The sequence below is a fragment of the Halictus rubicundus genome, unplaced genomic scaffold (assembly GCF_050948215.1).
Source record: "Halictus rubicundus isolate RS-2024b unplaced genomic scaffold, iyHalRubi1_principal scaffold0043, whole genome shotgun sequence".
Taxonomy (NCBI): Eukaryota; Metazoa; Arthropoda; class Insecta; order Hymenoptera; family Halictidae; genus Halictus; species Halictus rubicundus.
Window position 1 is genome coordinate 1,030,757 of NW_027488584.1, and position 26,845 is coordinate 1,057,601.

Here is a 26,845-nt window from a genome sequence, read left to right on the forward strand (position 1 = left end):
AACCATAAATCTTTCTTGGTGCTGGTGCGCTGAAGATTTCTCTTCCGGCGCCCCGCTAGCCGCTACAAGAGGATAGGATAGAGGATAGGTTAGGATAGAGGATAGGATAGGATAGGATAGAGGATAGGATAGGATAGAGGATAGGATAGGATAGAGGATAGGATAGGATAGAAGATAGGATAGGATAGAGGATAGGATAGGATAGAGAATGGGATAGTATAGGGGATGGGATAGGGGATTGGAGAGGATACAGGATTGGATAGGATAGAAAATAGAATACGACAGAGGATGGGACTCGGCCATATTGAAATATTGAATGTCTCTGTTACACAAGGGCTCAAGAGTAGCCGTGAAATTTTCGCGTGATCCTCGACGAAGAGAGGATAAAAGACATCATGGAGTCCATGTACAGTATTAACGTTACCAACAAGTTCTTGGTACCGTTGTTGGCCGACGATGCGGATCTGCGCGAGATAGTGCAGCAACGGGAACAAGAGAAGGAAGCTAAGAAAAAGGAGAAGCTTTCGGAGAAGGAGAATAAGAGTAAGCAGCCGGACGCGCCAAAGCCTACCGGCAACAAAACGCAAAAAACCCGCGTGATTAAGGACACGCAGCAACCAGTGTCGAAGATTCAAGATCCAAAGAAAGATCAAGGAGAAAAGAAACCGCCACAAGTAAGAACCGGTGGAGGAGATCGCAATGTCAAGTTCTCTGGAGATAACAGGGAAGAACGTTACAACAGACGTAATCGCGAAGAGGGAGAACGAACGCCCCGTCCTCAAGGAGAACTGAGACGTGGACCTCCTGGCGAGGGCCGTGAAACACGAGAATTCAGAAATTCGAATGATACTCAACGTGCAGACTACGGAGAGCGCAGGGGGCGAGGTGGAATGCGTGGGTTGAGCCGCGGACGCGGAGGACCACGGGGTGGCCGTGGAGGATACGATAACCGCGGGAAACGTGAATTTGATCGTCAATCAGGCTCTGATAAAACCGGGATTAAACCAGTGGATAAAAAAGATGGTGCTGGTAGCCATAACTGGGGTACCCACAACGACGAAATTGAAGAAAGTTTGAACCAAGAAAGTCAGGAATGGCCTACCGAGAAACCCGAAGGAGATGCTCCCCAAGCATCCCCGGAAACAAAAGAAGGGGACGCAACAAACACAGATACAACCGAGGAAAAGCCTGCCGAAGAGGAATCTCGCGAATTGACATTGGACGAATGGAAAGCTTTGCGCAATAATAGAGCGAAGCCTCAATACAATTTGCGCAAAGCTGGAGAGGGCGAGGATATGACTCAATGGAAGAAAATGTACGCGCTCCAGAAGAAAAAGGAAGGCGGTGAGGACGACGATGACGACGAAGAGGAGCATGATGCTGCGGCGGAATATCCTCAGCGGGTTGGACGACAGAAACGTGTGTTAGGCATCGAGATTCAATTCAGTGATTCCCGACGTGGTGCCGGTGGACGTGGAAAAGGACGAGGTGGCCGTGGTGGAGAACGTGCCAATGGTCGTGGATTTGGAAATCGTGGTGGAGCTCCTAGAGATGGAGACACGCGCGGTCCCCCGCCACAAGTCGAGCAAAGGTCGCCTCGAAGACGTCAGAATGCTCCGAAAGTAGACGATGAGAACGACTTCCCCTCATTAGTATAGGTGGTTTCGTTCGTCATTCACACACTATCCCACCATTACCACCACCATCAAGTACTACTACCACAGATAAAATTACCACTATTACTAAAAAAAAATATTACTATCAACATTTTTGCATCAGTGAAAACGTTAAAGCATAATACAATACCCTCGACGCAAAACATTATTCGTACTATCAGGAATGCGGGAAGTTATATCTAGGCAACAGAAAGAGAGTCTAGTGTTTTTTCAGGTATTTATGGTTGTACAGAGGAAGTTTCGTCGCGTCAAGGTACACCCTTGCAAAATGAGATACGTAATTTATATAAATACAAGAAACGTGAGCGCTTGTACGCGCTCTTGCATATTGGCACGTTGGCGCAAGCATACAGGAAAAAAAATGTCGCATCATATGAATACTGTAGATCACGATCCTTTTTTTGTACTTGTAACAAATCGGTTTGTCCATAACTAGTATTCAGGGGCTAGTTTGACAGATAAACAGTAACAAGAACGAGGCTGGATGTTCATGGACTTGTTAATAATCGTGAATTTGATCAATACTAGACTAAAAAAAAAAAAAATATGGATGAAAGACTTCAAGCGGACCAGCAGAATGTAATATCAAAAAGATATATTCACTTTACGATGACAGTTTGATGCTGCTTAAATCCGTGTGAAAACCCAGATAGTCCCGAGCTGGAAATGAAATATATAATTCCATCTTCTACGCAAGAAGAAGTTAAGGCGTTCGCCTTGATTTTAATTTTGATGTCGTATATCGAAGGCCTAAGGAGGCTGGCCATAGCACCGACTCTCGAGAACACGTGTATAATAACTTGTTAGGTGGTAAATTTTAAACATTCTTTCTGTTTTATAATTTTTATACGGTGTTAGGAGAAGCCTTCCTTGTAACGGACAAGTCGTCGCTTGTCTTACGTAAAACATAAGAGACTTTTTAAAGCGTGTATTTCTATCCGAAGAAGACGAAGAAGAAAGAAAGAAAAAAAAAGAACACATCTCTGATATTAAAAGTGTCTACTTAGGTATGCTAAGTTTGGCTTATATAGAACTATATAGAGATTTTAGAGGATAGAGGAGAGGATAGGATAGGGGAATGGATAGGATAGAGGATAGGATAGAATAGAGGATATTATAGGGGATTGGATAGGATACAGGAAAGGATAGGATAGAGGATAGGATAGGATAGGGGATAGGATGGGGGATTATATAGGATAGAGGATATTATCGGATAGATGATAGGATAGGATTGAGGATAGGATAGGGGATTGGATAGGGGATTGGATATGATAGAGGATAGGATAGAATAGAGAATATTATAGGATAGGATAGAGGATAGGATAGGATAGAGGATGGGGTAGGATAGAGTATACGATAGGATAGAGGGTAGGATAGGATAGAGGATAGGATAGAGGATAGGATGGGGGATTGGATAGGATACAGGATAGAATAGGATAGAGGATAGGATAGGGGATTGGATAGGATACAGGATAGGATAGGATAGAGTATATGATAGAGGATTGGATAGGTAAGAGGATAATATAGGATAGAGGATACGATAGGATAGAGGATAGGATAGGATAGAGGATTGGATAGGATACAGGATAGCATTGAGGATAGGATAGGATAGAGGATAGGATTGGGGATTGGATAGGATACAGGAAAGGATAGGATAGGGGATAGGATGGGGGATTATATAGGATAGAGGATATTATCGGATAGATGATAGGATAGGATTGAGGATAGGATAGGGGATTGGATAGGGGATTGGATATGATAGAGGATAGGATAGAATAGAGAATATTATAGGATAGGATAGAGGATAGGATAGGATAGAGGATGGGGTAGGATAGAGTATAGATAGGATAGAGGGTAGGATAGGATAGAGGATAGGATAGAGGATAGGATGGGGGATTGGATAGGATACAGGATAGAATAGGATAGAGGATAGGATAGGGGATTGGATAGGATACAGGATAGGATAGGATAGAGTATAGGATAGAGGATTGGATAGGTAAGAGGATAATATAGGATAGAGGATACGATAGGATAGAGGATAGGATAGGATAGAGGATTGGATAGGATACAGGATAGCATTGAGGATAGGATAGGATAGAGGATAGGATTGGGGATTGGATAGGATACAGGAAAGGATAGGATAGAGGATAGGATGGGGGATTATATAGGATAGAGGATATTATAGGATACATGATAGGATAGGATTGAGGATAGGATAGGGGATTGGAGAGGATAGAGGATAGGATTGGATAGGGGATTGGATATGATAGAGGATAGGATAGAATAGAGAATATTGTAGGATAGGATAGAGGATAGGATAGGATAGAGGATGGGGTAGGATAGAGTATACGATAGGATAGAGGATAGGATAGGATAGAGGATAGGATAGGATCGAGGATAGGATAGGGGATTGGAGAGGATAGAGGATAGGATTGGATAGGGGATTGGATATGATAGAGGATAGGATAGAATAGAGAATATTGTAGGATAGGATAGAGGATAGGATAGGATAGAGGATGGGGTAGGATAGAGTATACGATAGGATAGAGGATAGGATAGGATAGAGGATAGGATAGGATAGAGGATAGGATAGGGGATTGGAGAGGATACAGGATAGGAGAGGATAGAGGATAGGATAGGGGATTGGATAGGATACAGGAAAGGATAGGATAGAGGATAGGATGGGGGATTATATAGGATAGAGGATATTATAGGATAGATGATAGGATAGGATTGAGGATAGGATAGGGGATTGTAGAGGATAGAGGATAGGATTGGATAGGGGATTGGATATGATAGAGGATAGGATAGAATAGAGAATATTGTAGGATAGGATAGAAGATAGGATAGGATAGAGGATGGGGTAGGATAGAGGATATGATAGGATAGAGGATAGGATAGGTTAAAGGATCGGATAGGATATGGGATAAGGTAGGATTGAGGATTGGATAGGATAGAGGATAGGATAGGGGATTGTATAGGATAGAGGATAGTATAGAATAGAGGATACGATAGGATAGAAGATACGATAGGATAGAGGGTAGGATAGGACAGAGGATAGGATAGGGGATTGGAGAGGATACAGGATAGGTTAGGATAGAGTATAGGATAGGGGATTGGATAGGATAGAGGATAGGATAGAATAGAGGATATTATAGGATAGGATACGATAGAGGATGGGGTAGGATAGAAAATAGGATAGGACAGAGGATAGGATAGGATAGAGGATACGATAGAGGATGTAACCGTATCGATTACATGTCGATATGTATCGATCGGGCGACGTGTCGCATGAGCAACGCGGACCACCACCACGACGTCCCTGGTCGTCCCGTCATCCTTCTCTTAAGGAAGGATCGCAGGATCCCCCACTAATTAGCGTGCGCGCGCATCGATCCCCACGCGATACGGATCGAATGAGGTCGATGCGCGACAGAATTAGGCCACTCTACGTCTGGGCGCGAGCTTGTTCGGGTTTGGGAATTTCGGGCTGTTCGGTACGCAGCGAGCGAGTCAAACCGACTCAGGGGCGATACAGTCAAACCGACTGCGTTCCTTCGTCTCGTGATATCCTCAAACTGAGGAAGTGTCGTATAAACCGCACGACACGAGTCCATAAAGTTCTACGAGCGGCAATCATCGGCCGTAGCGATTAATCAAATAATAACTCCAGCGAGACGAGGGAAACTGCATCGGTCTCGAGTCGTATTCTCCACGAAAGGAAGTAAATTCTCACGTTCGTTCGGGAAAGTTACGATACGGTAATCAGAGTAAGTACGGTTAACGTCTTTCCACCGATACCGGATAGTCTCCGAACCTACTGACTAGTGACGACGGAGACGATCCTCAGGGTCGGGTGTCTGACCGACGCCTTGTACGTGTCGTCATTCGGGCACTTCCTGCGTCAGCAACGAGTGCTCGTATGCTACGACGGCTCACGTTCGTTCGGGAAATTCGCGATACGGTAACACGATCAAAGTATCAGAAAGGGACCCAGACGTGGAGCCAGGATAGGGCTCGGGCTACTGCCTATGCGAAGGCACGATTCTACGAAGTCGCGATCGACTAGGCGCGAATTGCGAACAGTATTAATCCCGCAACCGTCGTACTGCGGTTACTGTACTTATAAAGACTCCGATTACTGTACATATAAAGTATAACAGAATATATCTTACTTCTACCTCCAACATCGTCTCCGAATGATTCAAAGTTAGTTTGAACCTCTCCGTCTTCCAGTGCCTGGAGGCACGAACCTTATCTTACTAGGGTTGTAACCGTCCCTATCTATCTATCGGAAGCTCAGCATCGATACGATTTTTCTCACGTGCCTTCATTGTGAGGAGGCGACAGCGTGCGCGTGGCAAGACACTGCAGGAACGCGAGGAAGAAGATAAAAACGGTTGCAAGGATTGGATAGGATTAAGGATAGGATAGGATAGAGGGTGGGATAGGATAGATGATACGATAGGATAGCAGATACGATAGGATAGAGGGTAGGATAGGATAGAGGATAGGATAGAGGATAGGATGGGGGATTGGATAGGATACAGGATAGGATAGGATAGAGGATAGGATAGGATAGAGGATAGGATAGGGGATTGGATAGGATAGGGGATTGGATAGGATAGAGGATAGGATTGGGTAGAGGATATTATAGGATAGAGGATAGGATAGGATAGAGGATAGGATAGGATAGAGGATAGGATAGGTGAGAGGATATGATAGGATAGAGGATGGGATATGATAAAGGATACGATGGGATTGAGGATAGGATAAGGGATTGGAGAGGATAGAGGATAGGATAGGATAGAGGATTGGATAGTAAAGAGGATAATATAGGATGGAGGATACGATAGGATAGAGGATAGGATAGGATAGAGGATTGGATAGGATATTGGATATTATAGGATAGACGTTAGGATAGAGGATAGGATAGAGGATAGGATAGAGGGTAGGCTAGAGGATTGGATAGGATTGAGGATATTATAGGATTGAGGATGGGATAGGAAAGAGGATACGATAGGATAGAGGATAGGATAGGATAGAGGATTGGATAGGATACAGGACAGCATTGAGGATAGGATAGGATAGAGGATAGGATAGAGGGTAGGCTAGAGGATTGGATAGGATTGAGGATATTATAGGATATAGGATATGATAGGATAGAGGATGGGATAGGATAGAGGATACGATAGGATAGAGGATAGGATAGGATAGAGGATAGGATAGAGGATTGGATAGGATATTGGATATTATAGGATAGACGATAGGATAGGGGATACGATAGAGGATAGGATAGAGGATTGGGTAGGATAGGGGATATTGTAGGATAGGCGATAGGATAGGATAGTGGATGTGATAGGATAGAGTATACGATAGGATACAGGATAGAATAGGATAGAGGATAGGATAGGATAGAGGATAGGATAGAGGATAGGATAGAGGGTAGGGTAGAGGATTGGATAGGATTGAGGATATTATAGGATATAGGATATGATAGGATAGAGGATTGGATAGGATACAGGATAGCATTGAGGGTAGGATAGGATAGAGGATAGGATAGAGGATAGGATAGAGGGTAGGGTAGAGGATTGGATAGGATTGAGGATATTATAGGATATAGGATATGATAGGATAGAGGATGGGATAGGATAGAGGATACGATAGGATAGAGGATAGGATAGGATAGAGGATAGGATAGAGGATTGGATAGGATATTGGATATTATAGGATAGACGATAGGATAGAGGATACGATAGAGGATAGGATAGAGGATACGATAGAGGATAGGATAGAGGATTGGGTAGGATAGGGGATATTGTAGGATAGACGATAGGATAGGATAGTGGATGTGATAGGATAGAGTATACGATAGGATAGAGGATAGAATAGGATAGAGAATAGGATAGGATAGGATACAGGATACGATAGGACGGACGATACGACAGGATAGAGGATAGGATAAGATGGGGGATAGGATTGGATTGAGGATAGGATAGAATAGAGGATAGGATACGTTTGAGGATGGGATAGGAAAGAGGATACGATAGGATAGAGGATAGGATAGAATAGAGGATAGGATAGGATAGAGGATTGGATAGGATACAGGATAGCATTGAGGATAGGATAGGATAGAGGATAGGATAGAGGATAGGATAGAGGGTAGGGTAGAGGATTGGATAGGATTGAGGATATTATAGGATATAGGATAGGATAGAATAGAGGATAGGATACGATTGAGGATGGGATAGGAAAGAGGATACGATAGGATAGAGGATAGGATAGGAGAGACGATACGACAGGATAGAGGATAGGATACGATAGGGGATAGGATAGGATTGAGGATAGGATAGGATAGAGGATAGGATAGACGATAGGATAGAGGATAGGATAGAGGATTGGATAGGATTGAGGATATTATAGGATATAGGATAGGATAGAGTAGAGGATAGGATACGTTTAAGGATGGGATAGGAAAGAGGAAACGATAGGATAGAGGATAGGATAGGATAGAGGATTGGATAGGATACAGGATAGCATTGCGGATAGGATAGGATAGAGGATAGGATAGAGGATAGGATAGAGGATACGATAGAGGATTGGATAAGATAGAGGATATTATAGGATAGACGATAGGATAGGATAGAGGATGGGATAGGATAGAGGATACGATAGTATAGAGGATAGGATAGGATAGAGGATAGGATAGGATAGAGGATACGATAGGATAGAGGATAGGATAGGATAGAGGATTGTATAGGATACACGATAGGATAGGATAGAGGATTATATAGGATAGAGGATAGGATAGGATAGAGGATAGGATAGGATAGGGGATAGGATAGAGGATAGGATAGAGGATAGGATAGGGGATAGGATAGAGGATAGGATAGGATAGAGGATAGGATAGGTTAGAGGATCTGATAGGATAGAGGATAGGATAGGTTAGAGGATAGTATAGGATAGAGGATAGGATAGGTTAGAGGATAGTATAGGATAGAGAATAGGATAGGATAGTATAGAGGATACGATAGGATAGACGATAGGATATAATAGAGGATTGTATTTGATGAGAGCGAATCGAGAACTCATCGAGTAACTATCGAAAAGAGAAATTAGAGACGCGAAAAGATTGAGCTCACTTCCGAGTTTTATTTTATTTTATTCTTATACGAAATAATAAGTATGAATAGAAGTAAAAGTAAAAAGTGAGTAGAAAATTCAAAAACCATAAGGATTAAAAATCCGAAACGCGAATAAAGGCGCGAAGAACGCGGAGTGCTGGTTAAAAACCCCTCAGGGGCGGATAAACTCAAAAGCCGAACGCGAAAATCTGAAAAAGAAAAAGAAAAGATTAAACTCTTAAAAGATAATAACGGGTATACTTACGTGAAAAAGATACTTTCAACGAATTCCGGGAAACGGGAGTGCCGAAAAGCCGAAAAACTGCAACTTTCCGGGTAAAATAGCACCGTGCAGCTACCTCGGGAAGAGTATTACCTGAAAAGAATTAAAAAAGATTAGAAATTTGATAAAAATAATAGAAATTTTAATTAGATTCGAAAAACTAATAAATAAAACTAGTGAAAAAGTGGTAGTAAAAACGAACAAGTACACTCGAGATATAGCTACCAAGAACTTTAAAGTGCCAAGTGACGAGAGAGAGAGAGAGAGAGAGAGAGAGAAAGACACAGAACAATAGAGGATAGTGAACACCCGAAAGGACCGGCTGTAAAGGTTCATGCACAACGTGAGGGGTCGGCCAGACGGTCAATCTAAAAGTAAGGTAGGAATTAGAAAGAACTAATACCACAGAGGGATAGTCAGGGAAATAGGTACACCGGATATAAAGTTCTAGGATATCGGACAGAAACGGGTTAAACTCGAAAATAGGCCGATCACAATAAAATTTTAGGAGGGTCTATTTCGGAGGGTGGCGAGTCGAAGGGGGTCGGAAAGGAGAAATTATTCTCCCCCCCCGAAAACTTTTTTGCTCTGCACCCACCCATTTCGGAGATATAGCGATTAGCAGGCTTATTTTACGGAAATTAGGGAAACGGACCAGACGAAAGTAAAGTGCTCGCCCGTACCTTTACAACGAGCCGCTGAACGCCGGAATCGTTGAAAGTTGAAAATTAGCGTGCATACCGGGTGACCAAATAATTTCGGATCGTAAAAAAATCTGAGTACGTGGGTCGACTCGGTAGGGGAATCTAAGGGGTGTCTTAGATCTGGGTAACCGGGTTCCCCAAGGCAAAAAATTTGTCGAAACCCCCCCCCCCCCCTTTACGAGGGTTTTCGGTTTTCAGAATTTTTCCCGTCGATCGCACGAGATTTTTTCAAAAATTCTAACAATCTTGCGAATTTCGTCAAATTTTCGTAGTTAGTAGGTAGAGAGAACTTCGTAGCCGTGAAGTAGATTTCTGCGGACCTCGACGACTCTGTACGAATTTTAGATAAGATAGGTTTAGGTTAATAGAAAAATATTATAATTAGAACTGTTTGGGTTGGTTTTTTGGTTTTTGGTTAATAAGGTGTAGCTAGTAAATATTTAGAGTTTAGGTTTTAGATTTGTAATATTAGTGTTAATCTCGAGTTTAGTTACTTTAAGTGTTAGTATATATAAAATAGAATAAGTCTAAGCGAATCGATTAGATTAAATTAAATTAAGTACATGCGCGAACAGCGATAATAGATTCTTAAGGATTTTGTAGAAATTGAAAAGTTAAATTTAGGCAAATACCTTTAAAAAAAAAAAAAAAAAAGGATTGTATAGGATAGAGGATAGGATAGGATAGAGGATTGTATAGGATAGAGGATAGGATTGAATAGAGGATTGTATAGGATACAGGATAGGATACGATAGGATAGGATAGAGGATTGGATAGGATACAGGATAGCATTGAGGATAGGATAGGATAGAGGATAGGATAGAGGATAGGATAGAGGGTGGGGTAGAGGATTGGATAGGATTGAGGATATTATAGGATGTAGGATATGATAGGATAGAGGATGGGATACGATAGAGGGTACGATAGGATAGAGGATAGGTTAGGATAGAGGATAGGATATAGGATTGGATAGGATATTGGATATTATAGGATAGACGATAGGGTAGAGGATAGGATAGTGGAAAGGATAGAGGATAGGATAGAGGATTGGATAGGATATTGGATATTATAGGATAGACGATAGGATAGAGGATAAGATAGAGGATAGGATAGGTTAGAGGATAGTATAGGATAGAGAATACGACAGGATAGAGGATATGATAGGATAGGGGATAGGATAGGATTGAGGATAGTATAGGATAGAGAATACGACAGGATAGAGGATAGGATAGGATAGGGGATAGGATAGGATTGAGGATAGGATAGGATAGAGGATAGGATAGAGGATTGGATAGGATAGAGGAAATTGTTTGATAGACGATTGGATAGGATATATGATGGGATAGGATAGAGGATAGGATAGGATAGAGGATACGATAGGATAGAGGATAGGATAGGATAGAGGATTCTATAGGAAAGAGGATAGGATAGGATTGAGGATAGGATAGGATAGAGGATACGATAGGACGGACAATACGACAGGATAGAGGATAGGATAGGATAGGGGATAGGATAGGATTGAGGATAGGATAGGATAGAGGATAGGATAGAGGATTTGATAGAGTATTGGATAGGATTGAGGATACTATAGGATATAGGATAGGATAGAATAGAGGATAGGATTCGTTTGAGGATGGGATAGGAAAGAGGATACGATAGGATAGAGGATAGGATAGGATAGAGGATAGGATAGGATAGAGGATACGATAGGATAGATGATAGGATAGGATAGAGGATTGTATAGGATGGAGGATAGGATTGGTTAGAGGATTGTATAGGATAGAGGATAGGATACGATAGGATAGAGGATAGGATAGGATAGAGGATTGGATAGGATACAGGATAGCATTGAGGATAGGATAGGATAGAGGATAGGATAGAGGATAGGATAGAGGGTAGGGTAGAGGATTGGATAGGATTGAGGATATTATAGGATATAGGATACGATAGGATAGAGAATACGACAGGATAGAGGATAGGATAGGATAGGGGATAGGATAGGATTGAGGATAGGATAGGATAGAGGATAGGATAGAGGATTGGATAGGATAGAGGAAATTGTTTGATAGACGATTGGATAGGATATATGATGGAATAGGATAGAGGACAGGATAGGATAGAGGATACGATAGGATAGAGGATAGGATAGGATAGAGGATTCTATAGGAAAGAGGATAGGATAGGATTGAGGATAGGATAGGATAGAGGATACGATAGGACGGACAATACGACAGGATAGAGGATAGGATAGGATAGGGGATAGGATAGGATTGAGGATAGGATAGGATAGAGGATAGGATAGAGGATTTGATAGAGTATTGGATAGGATTGAGGATACTATAGGATATAGGATAGGATAGAATAGAGGATAGGATTCGTTTGAGGATGGGATAGGAAAGAGGATACGATAGGATAGAGGATAGGATAGGATAGAGGATAGGATAGGATAGAGGATACGATAGGATAGATGATAGGATAGGATAGAGGATTGTATAGGATGGAGGATAGGATTGGTTAGAGGATTGTATAGGATAGAGGATAGGATACGATAGGATAGAGGATAGGATAGGATAGAGGATTGGATAGGATACAGGATAGCATTGAGGATAGGATAGGATAGATTATAGGATAGAGGATAGGATAGAGGGTAGGGTAGAGGATTGGATAGGATTGAGGATATTATAGGATATAGGATACGATAGGATAGAGGATGGGATAGGATAGAGGATACGATAGGATAGAGGATAGGATAGGATAGAGGATAGGATAGAGGATTGGATAGGATATTGGATATTATATGATAGACGATAGGGTTGAGGATAGGATAGAGGAAAGGATAGAGGATAGGATAGAGGATTGGATAGGACATTGGATATTGTAGGATAGACGATAGGATAGAGGATAGGATAGAGGATAGGATAGAGGATAGAATAGGATAGAGGATAGGATAGAGGATTGGATAGGATATTGGATATTATAGGATAGACGATAGGATAGAGGATGAGATAGAGGATAGGATAGGTTAGAGGATAGTATAGGATAGAGAATACGACAGGATAGAGGATATGATAGGATAGGGGATAGGATAGGATTGAGGATAGTATAGGATAGAGAATACGACAGGATAGAGGATAGGATAGGTTAGGGGATAGGATAGGATTGAGGATAGGATAGGATAGAGGATAGGAAAGAGGATTGGATAGGATAGAGGAAATTGTTTGATAGACGATTGGATAGGATAGAGGATGGGATAGGATAGAGGATACGATAGTATAAAGGATAGGATAGGATAGAGGATAGGATAGGATAGAGGATACGATAGGATAGAGGATAGGATAGGATAGAGGATTGTATAGGATAGAGGATAGGATAGGATAGGATAGGGGATAGGATAGGATTCAGGATAGGATAGGATAGAGGATAGGATACAGGATAGGATAGTCCTCAAAATACGTTTGAGGATGGGATAGGAAAGAGGATACGATAGGATAGAGGATAGGATAGGATAGAGGATTGGATAGGATACAGGGTACCATTGAGGATAGGATAGGATAGAGGATAGGATAGAGGATACGATAGAGGATTGGATAAGATAGTGGATATTATAGGATAGACGATAGGATAGGATAGAGGATGGGATAGGATAGAGGATACGATAGTATAGAGGATAGGATAGGATAGAGGATAGGATAGGATAGAGGATACGATAGGATAGAGGATAGGATAGGATAGAGGATTGTATAGGATAGAGGATAGGATAGGATAGAGGATTGTATAGGATAGAGGATAGGATAGGATTGAGGATAGGATAGGATAGGGGATAGGATAGAGGATAGGATAGAGGATAGGATACAGGATAGGATAGAGGATAGGAATGGATAGATGATAGGATAGGATAGAGGATAGGATAGGTTAGAGGATAGTATAGGATAGAGAATAGGATAGGATAGGATAGAGGATACGATAGGACGGACGATACGACAGGATAGAGGATAGGATAGGATAGGGGATAGAATAGGATTGAGGATAGGATAGGATAGAGGATAGGATAGGATAGAGGATTGTATAGGATAGAGGATATGATTGGATAGATGATTGTATAGGATAGAGGATAGGATACGATAGGATAGAGGATAGGATAGGATAGAGGATTGGATAGGATAGAGGATACGATAGTATAGAGGATAGGATAGGATAGAGGATAGGATATAATAGAGGATCCGATAGGATAGAGGATAGGATAGGATAGAGGATAGGATAGAGGATTGGATAGGATATTGGATATTATATGATAGACGATAGGGTTGAGGATAGGATAGAGGAAAGGATAGAGGATAGGATAGAGGATTGGATAGGACATTGGATATTGTAGGATAGACGATAGGATAGAGGATAGGATAGAGGATAGGATAGAGGATAGAATAGGATAGAGGATAGGATAGAGGATTGGATAGGATATTGGATATTATAGGATAGACGATAGGATAGAGGATGAGATAGAGGATAGGATAGGTTAGAGGATAGTATAGGATTGAGAATACGACAGGATAGAGGATATGATAGGATAGGGGATAGGATAGGATTGAGGATAGTATAGGATAGAGAATACGACAGGATAGAGGATAGGATAGGTTAGGGGATAGGATAGGATTGAGGATAGGATAGGATAGAGGATAGGAAAGAGGATTGGATAGGATAGAGGAAATTGTTTGATAGACGATTGGATAGGATAGAGGATGGGATAGGATAGAGGATACGATAGTATAAAGGATAGGATAGGATAGAGGATAGGATAGGATAGAGGATACGATAGGATAGAGGATAGGATAGGATAGAGGATTGTATAGGATAGAGGATAGGATAGGATAGGATAGGGGATAGGATAGGATTCAGGATAGGATAGGATAGAGGATAGGATACAGGATAGGATAGTCCTCAAAATACGTTTGAGGATGGGATAGGAAAGAGGATACGATAGGATAGAGGATAGGATAGGATAGAGGATTGGATAGGATACAGGGTACCATTGAGGATAGGATAGGATAGAGGATAGGATAGAGGATACGATAGAGGATTGGATAAGATAGTGGATATTATAGGATAGACGATAGGATAGGATAGAGGATGGGATAGGATAGAGGATACGATAGTATAGAGGATAGGATAGGATAGAGGATAGGATAGGATAGAGGATACGATAGGATAGAGGATAGGATAGGATAGAGGATTGTATAGGATAGAGGATAGGATAGGATAGAGGATTGTATAGGATAGAGGATAGGATAGGATTGAGGATAGGATAGGATAGGGGATAGGATAGAGGATAGGATAGAGGATAGGATACAGGATAGGATAGAGGATAGGAATGGATAGATGATAGGATAGGATAGAGGATAGGATAGGTTAGAGGATAGTATAGGATAGAGAATAGGATAGGATAGGATAGAGGATACGATAGGACGGACGATACGACAGGATAGAGGATAGGATAGGATAGGGGATAGAATAGGATTGAGGATAGGATAGGATAGAGGATAGGATAGGATAGAGGATTGTATAGGATAGAGGATATGATTGGATAGATGATTGTATAGGATAGAGGATAGGATACGATAGGATAGAGGATAGGATAGGATAGAGGATTGGATAGGATAGAGGATACGATAGTATAGAGGATAGGATAGGATAGAGGATAGGATATAATAGAGGATCCGATAGGATAGAGGATAGGATAGGATAGAGGATTGTATAGGATACACGATAGGATAGGATAGAGGATTATATAGGATAGAGGATAGGATAGGATAGAAGATAGGATAGGATAGGGGATAGGATAGAGGATAGGATAGAGGATAGGATAGAGGATAGGATAGAGGATAGGATAGGATAGAGGATAGGATAGGTTAGAGGATAGGATAGGATAGAGGATAGGATAGGTTAGAGGATAGTATAGGATAGAGAATAGGATAGGATAGGATAGAGGATACGATAGGACAGACGATACGACAGGATAGAGGATAGGATAGGATAGGGGATAGGATAGGATTGAGGATAGGATAGGATAGAGGATAGGATAGAGGATAGGATAGAGGATTGGATAGGATTGAGGATATTATAGGATATAGGATAGTATAGAATAGAGGATAGGATACGTTTGAGGATGGGATAGGATAGAGGATGGGATAGGATAGAGGATACGATAGTATAGAGGATAGGATAGGATAGAGGATAGGATAGGATAGAGGATACGATAGGATAGAGGATAGGATAGGATAGAGGATTGTATAGGATACACGATAGGATAGGATAGAGGATTATATAGGATAGAGGATATAATAGGATAGAGGATAGGATAGGATAGGGGATAGGATAGAGGATAGGATAGAGGATAGGATAGGGGATAGGATAGAGGATAGGATAGGATAGAGGATAGGATAGGTTAGAGGATCTGATAGGATAGAGGATAGGATAGGTTAGAGGATAGTATAGGATAGAGAATAGGATAGGATAGTATAGAGGATACGATAGGATAGACGATAGGATATAATAGAGGATTGTATAGGATGAGAGCGAATCGAGAACTCATCGAGTAACTATCGAAAAGAGAAATTAGAGACGCGAAAAGATTGAGCTCACTTCCGAGTTTTATTTTATTTTATTCTTATACGAAATAATAAGTATGAATAGAAGTAAAAGTAAAAAGTGAGTAGAAAATTCAAAAACCATAAGGATTAAAAATCCGAAACGCGAATAAAGGCGCGAAGAACGCGGAGTGCTGGTTAAAAACCCCTCAGGGGCGGATAAACTCAAAAGCCGAACGCGAAAATCTGAAAAAGAAAAAGAAAAGATTAAACTCTTAAAAGATAATAACGGGTATACTTACGTGAAAAAGATACTTTCAACGAATTCCGGGAAACGGGAGTGCCGAAAAGCCGAAAAACTGCAACTTTCCGGGTAAAATAGCACCGTGCAGCTACCTCGGGAAGAGTATTACCTGAAAAGAATTAAAAAAGATTAGAAATTTGATAAAAATAATAGAAATTTTAATTAGATTCGAAAAACTAATAAATAAAACTAGTGAAAAAGTGGTAGTAAAAACGAACAAGTACACTCGAGATATAGCTACCAAGAACTTTAAAGTGCCAAGTGACGAGAGAGAGAGAGAGAGAGAGAGAGAGAAAGACACAGAACAATAGAGGATAGTGAACACCCGAAAGGACCGGCTGTAAAGGTTCATGCACAACGTGAGGGGTCGGCCAGACGGTCAATCTAAAAGTAAGGTAGGAATTAGAAAGAACTAATACCACAGAGGGATAGTCAGGGAAATAGGTACACCGGATATAAAGTTCTAGGATATCGGACAGAAACGGGTTAAACTCGAAAATAGGCCGATCACAATAAAATTTTAGGAGGGTCTATTTCGGAGGGTGGCGAGTCGAAGGGGGTCGGAAAGGAGAAATTATTCTCCCCCCCCCGAAAACTTTTTTGCTCTGCACCCACCCATTTCGGAGATATAGCGATTAGCAGGCTTATTTTACGGAAATTAGGGAAACGGACCAGACGAAAGTAAAGTGCTCGCCCGTACCTTTACAACGAGCCGCTGAACGCCGGAATCGTTGAAAGTTGAAAATTAGCGTGCATACCGGGTGACCAAATAATTTCGGATCGTAAAAAAATCTGAGTACGTGGGTCGACTCGGTAGGGGAATCTAAGGGGTGTCTTAGATCTGGGTAACCGGGTTCCCCAAGGCAAAAAATTTGTCGAAACCCCCCACCCCCCTTTACGAGGGTTTTCGGTTTTCAGAATTTTTCCCGTCGATCGCACGAGATTTTTTCAAAAATTCTAACAATCTTGCGAATTTCGTCAAATTTTCGTAGTTAGTAGGTAGAGAGAACTTCGTAGCCGTGAAGTAGATTTCTGCGGACCTCGACGACTCTGTACGAATTTTAGATAAGATAGGTTTAGGTTAATAGAAAAATATTATAATTAGAACTGTTTGGGTTGGTTTTTTGGTTTTTGGTTAATAAGGTGTAGCTAGTAAATATTTAGAGTTTAGGTTTTAGATTTGTAATATTAGTGTTAATCTCGAGTTTAGTTACTTTAAGTGTTAGTATATATAAAATAGAATAAGTCTAAGCGAATCGATTAGATTAAATTAAATTAAGTACATGCGCGAACAGCGATAATAGATTCTTAAGGATTTTGTAGAAATTGAAAAGTTAAATTTAGGCAAATACCTTTAAAAAAAAAAAAAAAAAAGGATTGTATAGGATAGAGCAGAGGATAGGATAGAGGATTGTATAGGATAGAGGATAGGATTGAATAGAGGATTGTATAGGATAGAGGATAGGATACGATAGGATAGAGGATAGGATAGGATAGAGGATTGGATAGGATACAGGATAGCATTGAGGATAGGATAGGATAGAGGATAGGATAGAGGATAGGATAGAGGGTGGGGTAGAGGATTGGATAGGATTGAGGATATTATAGGATATAGGATATGATAGGATAGAGGATGGGATACGATAGAGGATACGATAGGATAGAGGATAGGATAGGATAGAGGATAGGATATAGGATTGGATAGGATATTGGATATTATAGGATAGACGATAGGGTAGAGGATAGGATAGTGGAAAGGATAGAGGATAGGATAGAGGATTGGATAGGACATTGGATATTGTAGGATAGACGATAGGATAGAGGATAGGATAGAGGATAGAATAGGATAGAGGATAGGATAGAGGATTGGATAGGATATTGGATATTATAGGATAGACGATAGGATAGAAGATAAGATAGAGGATAGGATAGGTTAGAGGATAGTATAGGATAGAGAATACGACAGGATAGAGGATAAGATAGGATAGGGGATAGGATAGGATTGAGGATAGTATAGGATAGAGAATACGACAGGATAGAGGATAGGATAGGATAGGGGATAGGATAGGATTGAGGATAGGATAGGATAGAGGATAGGATAGAGGATTGGATAGGATAGAGAATACGACAGGATAGAGGATAGGATAGGATAGGGGATAGGATAGGATTGAGGATAGGATAGGATAGAGGATAGGATAGAGGATTGGATAGGATAGAGGAAATTGTTTGATAGACGATTGGATAGGATAGAGGATGGGATAGGATAGAGGATACGATAGTATAGAGGATAGGATAGGATAGAGGATAGGATAGGATAGAGGATACGATAGGATAGAGGATAGGATAGGATAGAGGATTGTATAGGATGGAGGATAGGATTGGATAGAGGATTGTATAGGATAGAGGATAGGATACGATAGGATAGAGGATAGGATACGATAGGATAGAGGATAGGATAGGATAGAGGATAGGATAGAGGATTGGATAGGATATTGGATATTATAGGATAGACGATAGGGTAGAGGATAGGATAGAGGAAAGGATAGAGGATAGGATAGAGGATTGGATAGGACATTGGATATTGTAGGATAGACGATAGGATAGAGGATAGGATAGAGGATAGAATAGGATAGAGGATAGGATAGAGGATTGGATAGGATATTGGATATTATAGGATAGACGATAGGATAGAGGATGAGATAGAGGATAGGATAGGTTAGAGGATAGTATAGGATAGAGAATACGACAGGATAGAGGATATGATAGGATAGGGGATAGGATAGGATTGAGGATAGTATAGGATAGAGAATACGACAGGATAGAGGATAGGATAGGATAGGGGATAGGATAGGATTGAGGATAGGATAGGATAGAGGATAGGATAGAGGAAATTGTTTGATAGACGATTGGATAGGATAGATGATGGGATAGGATAGAGGATACGATAGTATAGAGGATAGGATAGGATAGAGGATAGGATAGGATAGAGGATAGGATAGGATAGAGGATACGATAGGATAGAGGATAGGATAGGATAGAGGATTGTATAGGATAGAGGATAGGATAGGATTGAGGATAGGATAGGATAGGGGATAGGATAGAGGATAGGATAGAGGATAGGATAGAGGATAGGATAGAGGATTGGATAGGATAGAGGAAATTGTTTGATAGACGATTGGATAGGATAGATGATGGGATAGGATAGAGGATACGATCGTATAAAGGATAGGATAGGATAGAGGATAGGATAGGATAGAGGATACGATAGGATAGAGGATAGGATAGGATAGAGGATTGTATAGGATAGAGGATAGGATAGGATAGGATAGGGGATAGGATAGGATTCAGGATAGGATAGGATAGAGGATAGGATACAGGATAGGATAGTCCTCAAAATACGTTTGAGGATGGGATAGGAAAGAGGATACGATAGGATAGAGGATAGGATAGGATAGAGGATTGGATAGGATACAGGGTACCATTGAGGATAGGATAGGATAGAGGATACGATAGGATAGAGGATAGGATAGGATAGAGGATTGGATAGGATACAGGGTACCATTGAGGATAGGATAGGATAGAGGATACGATAGGATAGAGGATAGGATAGGATAGAGGATTGTATAGGATAGAGGATAGGATAGGATAGAGGATTGTATAGGATAGAGGATAGGATAGGATTGAGGATAGGATAGGATAGGGGATAGGATAGAGGATAGGATAGAGGATAGGATACAGGATAGGATAGAGGATAGGAATGGATAGATGATAGGATAGGATAGAGGATAGGATAGGTTAGAGGATAGTATAGGATAGAGAATAGGATAGGATAGGATAGAGGATACGATAGGACGGACGATACGACAGGATAGAGGATAGGATAGGATAGGGGATAGAATAGGATTGAGGATAGGATAGGATAGAGGATAGGATAGGATAGAGGATTGTATAGGATAGAGGATATGATTGGATAGATGATTGTATAGGATAGAGGATAGGATACGATAGGATAGAGGATAGGATAGGATAGAGGATTGGATAGGATAGAGGATACGATAGTATAGAGGATAGGATAGGATAGAGGATAGGATATAATAGAGGATCCGATAGGATAGAGGATAGGATAGGATAGAGGATTGTATAGGATACACGATAGGATAGGATAGAGGATTATATAGGATAGAGGATAGGATAGGATAGACGATAGGATAGGATAGGGGATAGGATAGAGGATAGGATAGAGGATAGGATAGAGGATAGGATAGAGGATAGGATAGGATAGAGGATAGGATAGGTTAGAGGATAGGATAGGATAGAGGATAGGATAGGTTAGAGGATAGTATAGGATAGAGAATAGGATAGGATAGGATAGAGGATACGATAGGACAGACGATACGACAGGATAGAGGATAGGATAGGATAGGGGATAGGATAGGATTGAGGATAGGATAGGATAGAGTATAGGATAGAGGATAGGATAGAGGATTGGATAGGATTGAGGATATTATAGGATATAGGATAGTATAGAATAGAGGATAGGATACGTTTGAGGATGGGATAGGAAAGAGGATACGATAGGATAGAGGATAGGATAGGATAGAGGATTGGATAGGATAGGGGATAGGATAGGATTGAGGATAGGATAGGATAGAGGATAGGATACAGGATAGGATAGTCCTCAAAATACGTTTGAGGATGTGATAGGAAAGAGGATACGATAGGAGAGAGGATAGGATAGGAAAGGGGATTGGATAGGATACAGGATACCATTGAGGATAGGATAGGATAGAGGATAGGATAGAGGATACGATAGAGGATTGGATAAGATAGTGGATATTATAGGATAGACGATAGGATAGGATAGAGGATGGGATAGGATAGAGGATACGATAGTATAGAGGATACGATAGGATAGAGGATTGTATAGGATAGAGGATAGGATAGGATTGAGGATAGGATAGGATAGGGGATAGGATAGGATTGAGGATAGGATAGGATAGAGGATAGGATAGAGGATTTGATAGAGTATTGGATAGAATTGAGGATATTATAGGATATAGGATAGGATAGAATAGAGGATATTATACGTTTGAGGATGGGATAGGAAAGAGGATACGATAGGATAGAGGATAGGATAGGATAGAGGATAGAATAGGATAGAGGATAGGATAGGATAGAGGATAGGTTAGAGGATTGGATAGGATATTGGATATTATAGGATAGACGATAGGGTAGAGGATAGGATAGAGGAAAGGATAGAGGATAGGATAGAGGATTGGATAGGATATTGGATATTGTAGGATAGACGATAGGATAGAGGATAGGATAGAGGATAGGATAGAGGATAGAATAGGATAGAGGATAGGATAGAGGATTGGATAGGATATTGGATATTATAGGATAGACGATAGGATAGAGGATAAGATAGAGGATAGGATAGGTTAGAGGATAGTATAGGATAGAGAATACGACAGGATAGAGGATATGATAGGATAGGGGATAGGATAGGATTGAGGATAGTATAGGATAGAGAATACGACAGGATAGAGGATAGGATAGGATAGGGGATAGGATAGGATTGAGGATAGGATAGGATAGAGGATAGGATAGAGGATTGGATAGGATAGAGGAAATTGTTTGATAGACGATTGGATAGGATAGAGGATGGGATAGGATAGAGGATACGATAGTATAGAGGATAGGATAGGATAGAGGATAGGATAGGATAGAGGATACGATAGGATAGAGGATAGGATAGGATAGAGGATTCTATAGGATAGAGGATAGGATAGGATTGAGGATGGGATAGGATAGGGGATAGGATAGAGGATAGGATAGAGGATAGGATACAGGATAGGATAGAGGATAGGAATGGATAGATGATAGGATAGGATAGAGCATAGGATAGGTTAGAGGATAGTATAGGATAGAGAATAGGATAGGATAGGATAGAGAATAGGATAGGATAGGATAGAGGATACGATAGGACGGACGATACGACAGGATAGAGGATAGGATAGGATAGGGGATAGGATAGGATTGAGGATAGGATAGGATAGAGGATAGGATAGAGGATTTGATAGAGTATTGGATAGGATTGAGGATATTATAGGATATAGGATAGGATAGAATAGAGGATAGGATACGTTTGAGGATGGGATAGGAAAGAGGATACGATAGGATAGAGGATAGGATAGGACAGACGATACGACAGGAGAGAGGATAGGATAGGATAGGGGATAGGATAGGATTGAGGATAGGATAGGATAGAGGATAGGATAGAGGATTTGATAGAGTATTGGATAGGATTGAGGATATTATAGGATATAGGATAGGATAGAATAGAGGATATTATACGTTTGAGGATGGGATAGGAAAGAGGATACGATAGGATATAGGATAGGATAGGATAGAGGATAGGATAGGATAGAGGATACGATAGGATAGAGGATAGGATAGGATAGAGGATTGTATAGGATAGAGGATATGATTGGATAGAGGATTGTATAGGATAGAGGATAGGATACGATAGGATAGAGGATAGGATAGGATAGAGGATTGGATAGGATAGAGGATACGATAGTATAGAGGATAGGATAGGATAGAGGATAGGATATAATAGAGGATACGATAGGATAGAGGATAGGATAGGATAGAGGATTGTATAGGATACACGATAGGATATGATAGAGGATTATATAGGATAGAGGATAGGATAGGATAGAAGATAGGATAGGATAGGGGATAGGATAGAGGATAGGATAGAGGATAGGATAGAGGATAGGATAGAGGATAGGATAGGATAGAGGATAGGATAGGTTAGAGGATAGGATAGGATAGAGGATAGGATAGGTTAGAGGATAGTATAGGATAGAGAATAGGATAGGATAGGATAGAGGATACGATAGGACAGACGATACGACAGGATAGAGGATAGGATAGGATAGGGGATAGGATAGGATTGAGGATAGGATAGGATAGAGGATAGGATAGAGGATAGGATAGAGGATTGGATAGGATTGAGGATATTATAGGATATAGGATAGTATAGAATAGAGGATAGGATACGTTTGAGGATGGGATAGGAAAGAGGATACGATAGGATAGAGGATAGGATAGGATAGAGGATTGGATAGGATAGGGTATAGGATAGGATTGAGGATAGGATAGGATAGAGGATAGGATACAGGATAGGATAGTCCTCAAAATACGTTTGAGGATGGGATAGGAAAGAGGATACGATAGGGGAGAGGATAGGATAGGATAGAGGATTGGATAGGATACAGGATACCATTGAGGATAGGATAGGATAGAGGATAGGATAGAGGATACGATAGAGTATTGGATAAGATAGTGGATATTATAGGATAGACGATAGGATAGGATAGAGGATGGGGTAGGATAGAGGATACGATAGTATAGAGGATAGGATAGGATAGAGGATAGGATAGGATAGAGGATACGATAGGATAGAGGATTGTATAGGATAGAGGATAGGATAGGATTGAGGATAGGATAGGATAGGGGATAGGATATAGGATAGGATAGAGGATAGGATACAGGATAGGATAGAGGATAGGAATGGATAGATGATAGGATAGGATAGAGGATAGGATAGGTTAGAGGATAGTATAGGATAGAGAATAGGATAGGATAGGATAGAGGATACGATAGGACGGACGATACGACAGGATAGAGGATAGGATAGGATAGGGGATAGTATAGGATTGAGGATAGGATAGGATACAGGATAGGATAGAGGATTTGATAGAGTATTGGATAGGATTGAGGATATTATAGGATAGAATAGAGGATATTATACGTTTGAGGATGGGATAGGAAAGAGGATACGATAGGATAGAGGATAGGATAGGATAGAGGATAGAATAGGATAGAGGATAGGATAGGATAGAGGATAGGATAGAGGATTGGATAGGATATTGGATATTATAGGATAGACGATAGGGTAGAGGATAGGATAGAGGAAAGGATAGAGGATAGGATAGAGGATTGGATAGGATATTGGATATTGTAGGATAGACGATAGGATAGAGGATAGGATAGAGGATAGGATAGAGGATAGAATAGGATAGAGGATAGGATAGAGGATTGGATAGGATATTGGATATTATAGGATAGACGATAGGATAGAGGATAAGATAGAGGATAGGATAGGTTAGAGGATAGTATAGGATAGAGAATACGACAGGATAGAGGATATGATAGGATAGGGGATAGGATAGGATTGAGGATAGTATAGGATAGAGAATACGACAGGATAGAGGATAGGATAGGATAGGTGATAGGATAGGATTGAGGATAGGATAGGATAGAGGATAGGATAGAGGATTGGATAGGATAGAGGAAATTGTTTGATAGACGATTGGATAGGATAGAGGATGGGATAGGATAGAGGATACGATAGTATAGAGGATAGGATAGGATAGAGGATAGGATAGGATAGAGGATAGGATAGGATAGAGGATACGATAGGATAGAGGATAGGATAGAATAGAGGATTGTATAGGATAGAGGATAGGATAGGATTGAGGATGGGATAGGATAGGGGATATGATAGAGGATAGGATAGAGGATAGGATACAGGATAGGATAGAGGATAGGAATGGATAGATGATAGGATAGGATAGAGGATAGGATAGGTTAGAGGATAGTATAGGATAGAGAATAGGATAGGATAGGATAGAGGATACGATAGCACGGACGATACGACAGGATAGAGGATAGGATAGGATAGGGGATAGGATAGGATTAAGGATAGGATAGGATAGAGGATAGGATAGAGGATTTGATAGAGTATTGGATAGGATTGAGGATATTATAGGATATAGGATAGGATAGAATAGAGGATAGGATAGAGGATAGGATAGGATAGAGGATAGGATAGACGATAGGATAGGATGGAGGATAGGATAGGACAGAGGATAGGATAGGATAGAGGATAGGATAGGGGATTGGATAGGATAGAGGATCGGATAGAGGATAGGATAGGATAGAGGATAGAATAGGATAGAGGATAGGATAGGATAGAGGATAGGATATAATAGAGGATAGGATAGGAAAGAGGAGCGGATAGAGGATTGGGTAGGATAGAGGATAGGATAGGATAGAGGATAGGATAGAGGATAGGATAGAGGATAGGATAGGATAGAGGATAGGATAGAATAGAGGATACGATAGGATAAAGGATAGGATAGGATAGAGGATAGGATAGGATAGAGGATACGATATTATGGGCTATATGGCAGGATGGAGGACAGGATAGGATAGAGGAAAGGATAGGAAAGTGGATAGGATAGGATGGATAATAGGATAGAGGATAGGACAGAGGATTGGATAGGATAGAGGATAGGATAGGATAGAGGATAGGATAGGATAGAGGATAGGATAGGATAGAGGATAGGATAGGATAGAGGATAGGATAGGATAGAGGATAGGATAGGATAGAGGAAAGGATAGGATAGAGGATAGGATAGGTAATTGGATAGGATAGAGGATAGGATAAGGTAGAGGATAGTATAGGATAGAGGATATGTTAGGATAAAGGATAGGATAGGATAGAGGGTAGAGGATAGAGGATAGGATAGGATAGAGGATGGGGTAGGATAGAGGATAGGATAGGATAGAGGATAGGATAGGATAGAGGATAGGATAGGATAGAGGATAGCATAGGATAGAGGATAGGATAGGATAGAGAATAGGATAGGATAGAGGCTAGGATAGAGGATAGGATAGAGGATAGGATAGAGGATAGGATAGGATAGAGGATAGGATAGAAGATAGGAGAGAGGATAGAATAGAGGATAGGATAGAGGATTGTGTAGGATGGAGGATAGGATTGGATAGAGGATTGTATAGGATAGAGGATAGGATACGATAGGATAGAGGATAGGATAGGATAGAGGATAGGATAGAGGATTGGATAGGATATTGGATATTACAGGATAGACGATAGGATAGAGGATAGGATAGAGGATAGGATAGAGGATAGAATAGGATAGAGGATAGGATAGAGGATTGGATAGGATCTTGGATATTATAGGATAGACGATAGGATAGAGGATGAGATAGAGGATAGGATAGGTTAGAGGATAGTATAGGATAGAGAATACGACAGGATAGAGGATATGATAGGATAGGGGATAGGATAGGATT

General features: G+C 40.8%; 1 protein-coding gene across 1 annotated transcript; it reads left to right on the top strand.

The window, feature by feature from the left end:
- Window positions 1–296: 296 nt before the first annotated feature.
- Window positions 297–2,652, top strand: LOC143363367 (uncharacterized). The gene has a single exon (XM_076803964.1). The coding sequence runs from the start codon at window positions 396–398 to the stop codon at window positions 1,656–1,658; it is 1,263 nt and encodes a 420-aa protein (XP_076660079.1). The 5' UTR covers window positions 297–395; the 3' UTR covers window positions 1,659–2,652.
- The last annotated feature ends 24,193 nt before the right edge of the window (window positions 2,653–26,845 follow it).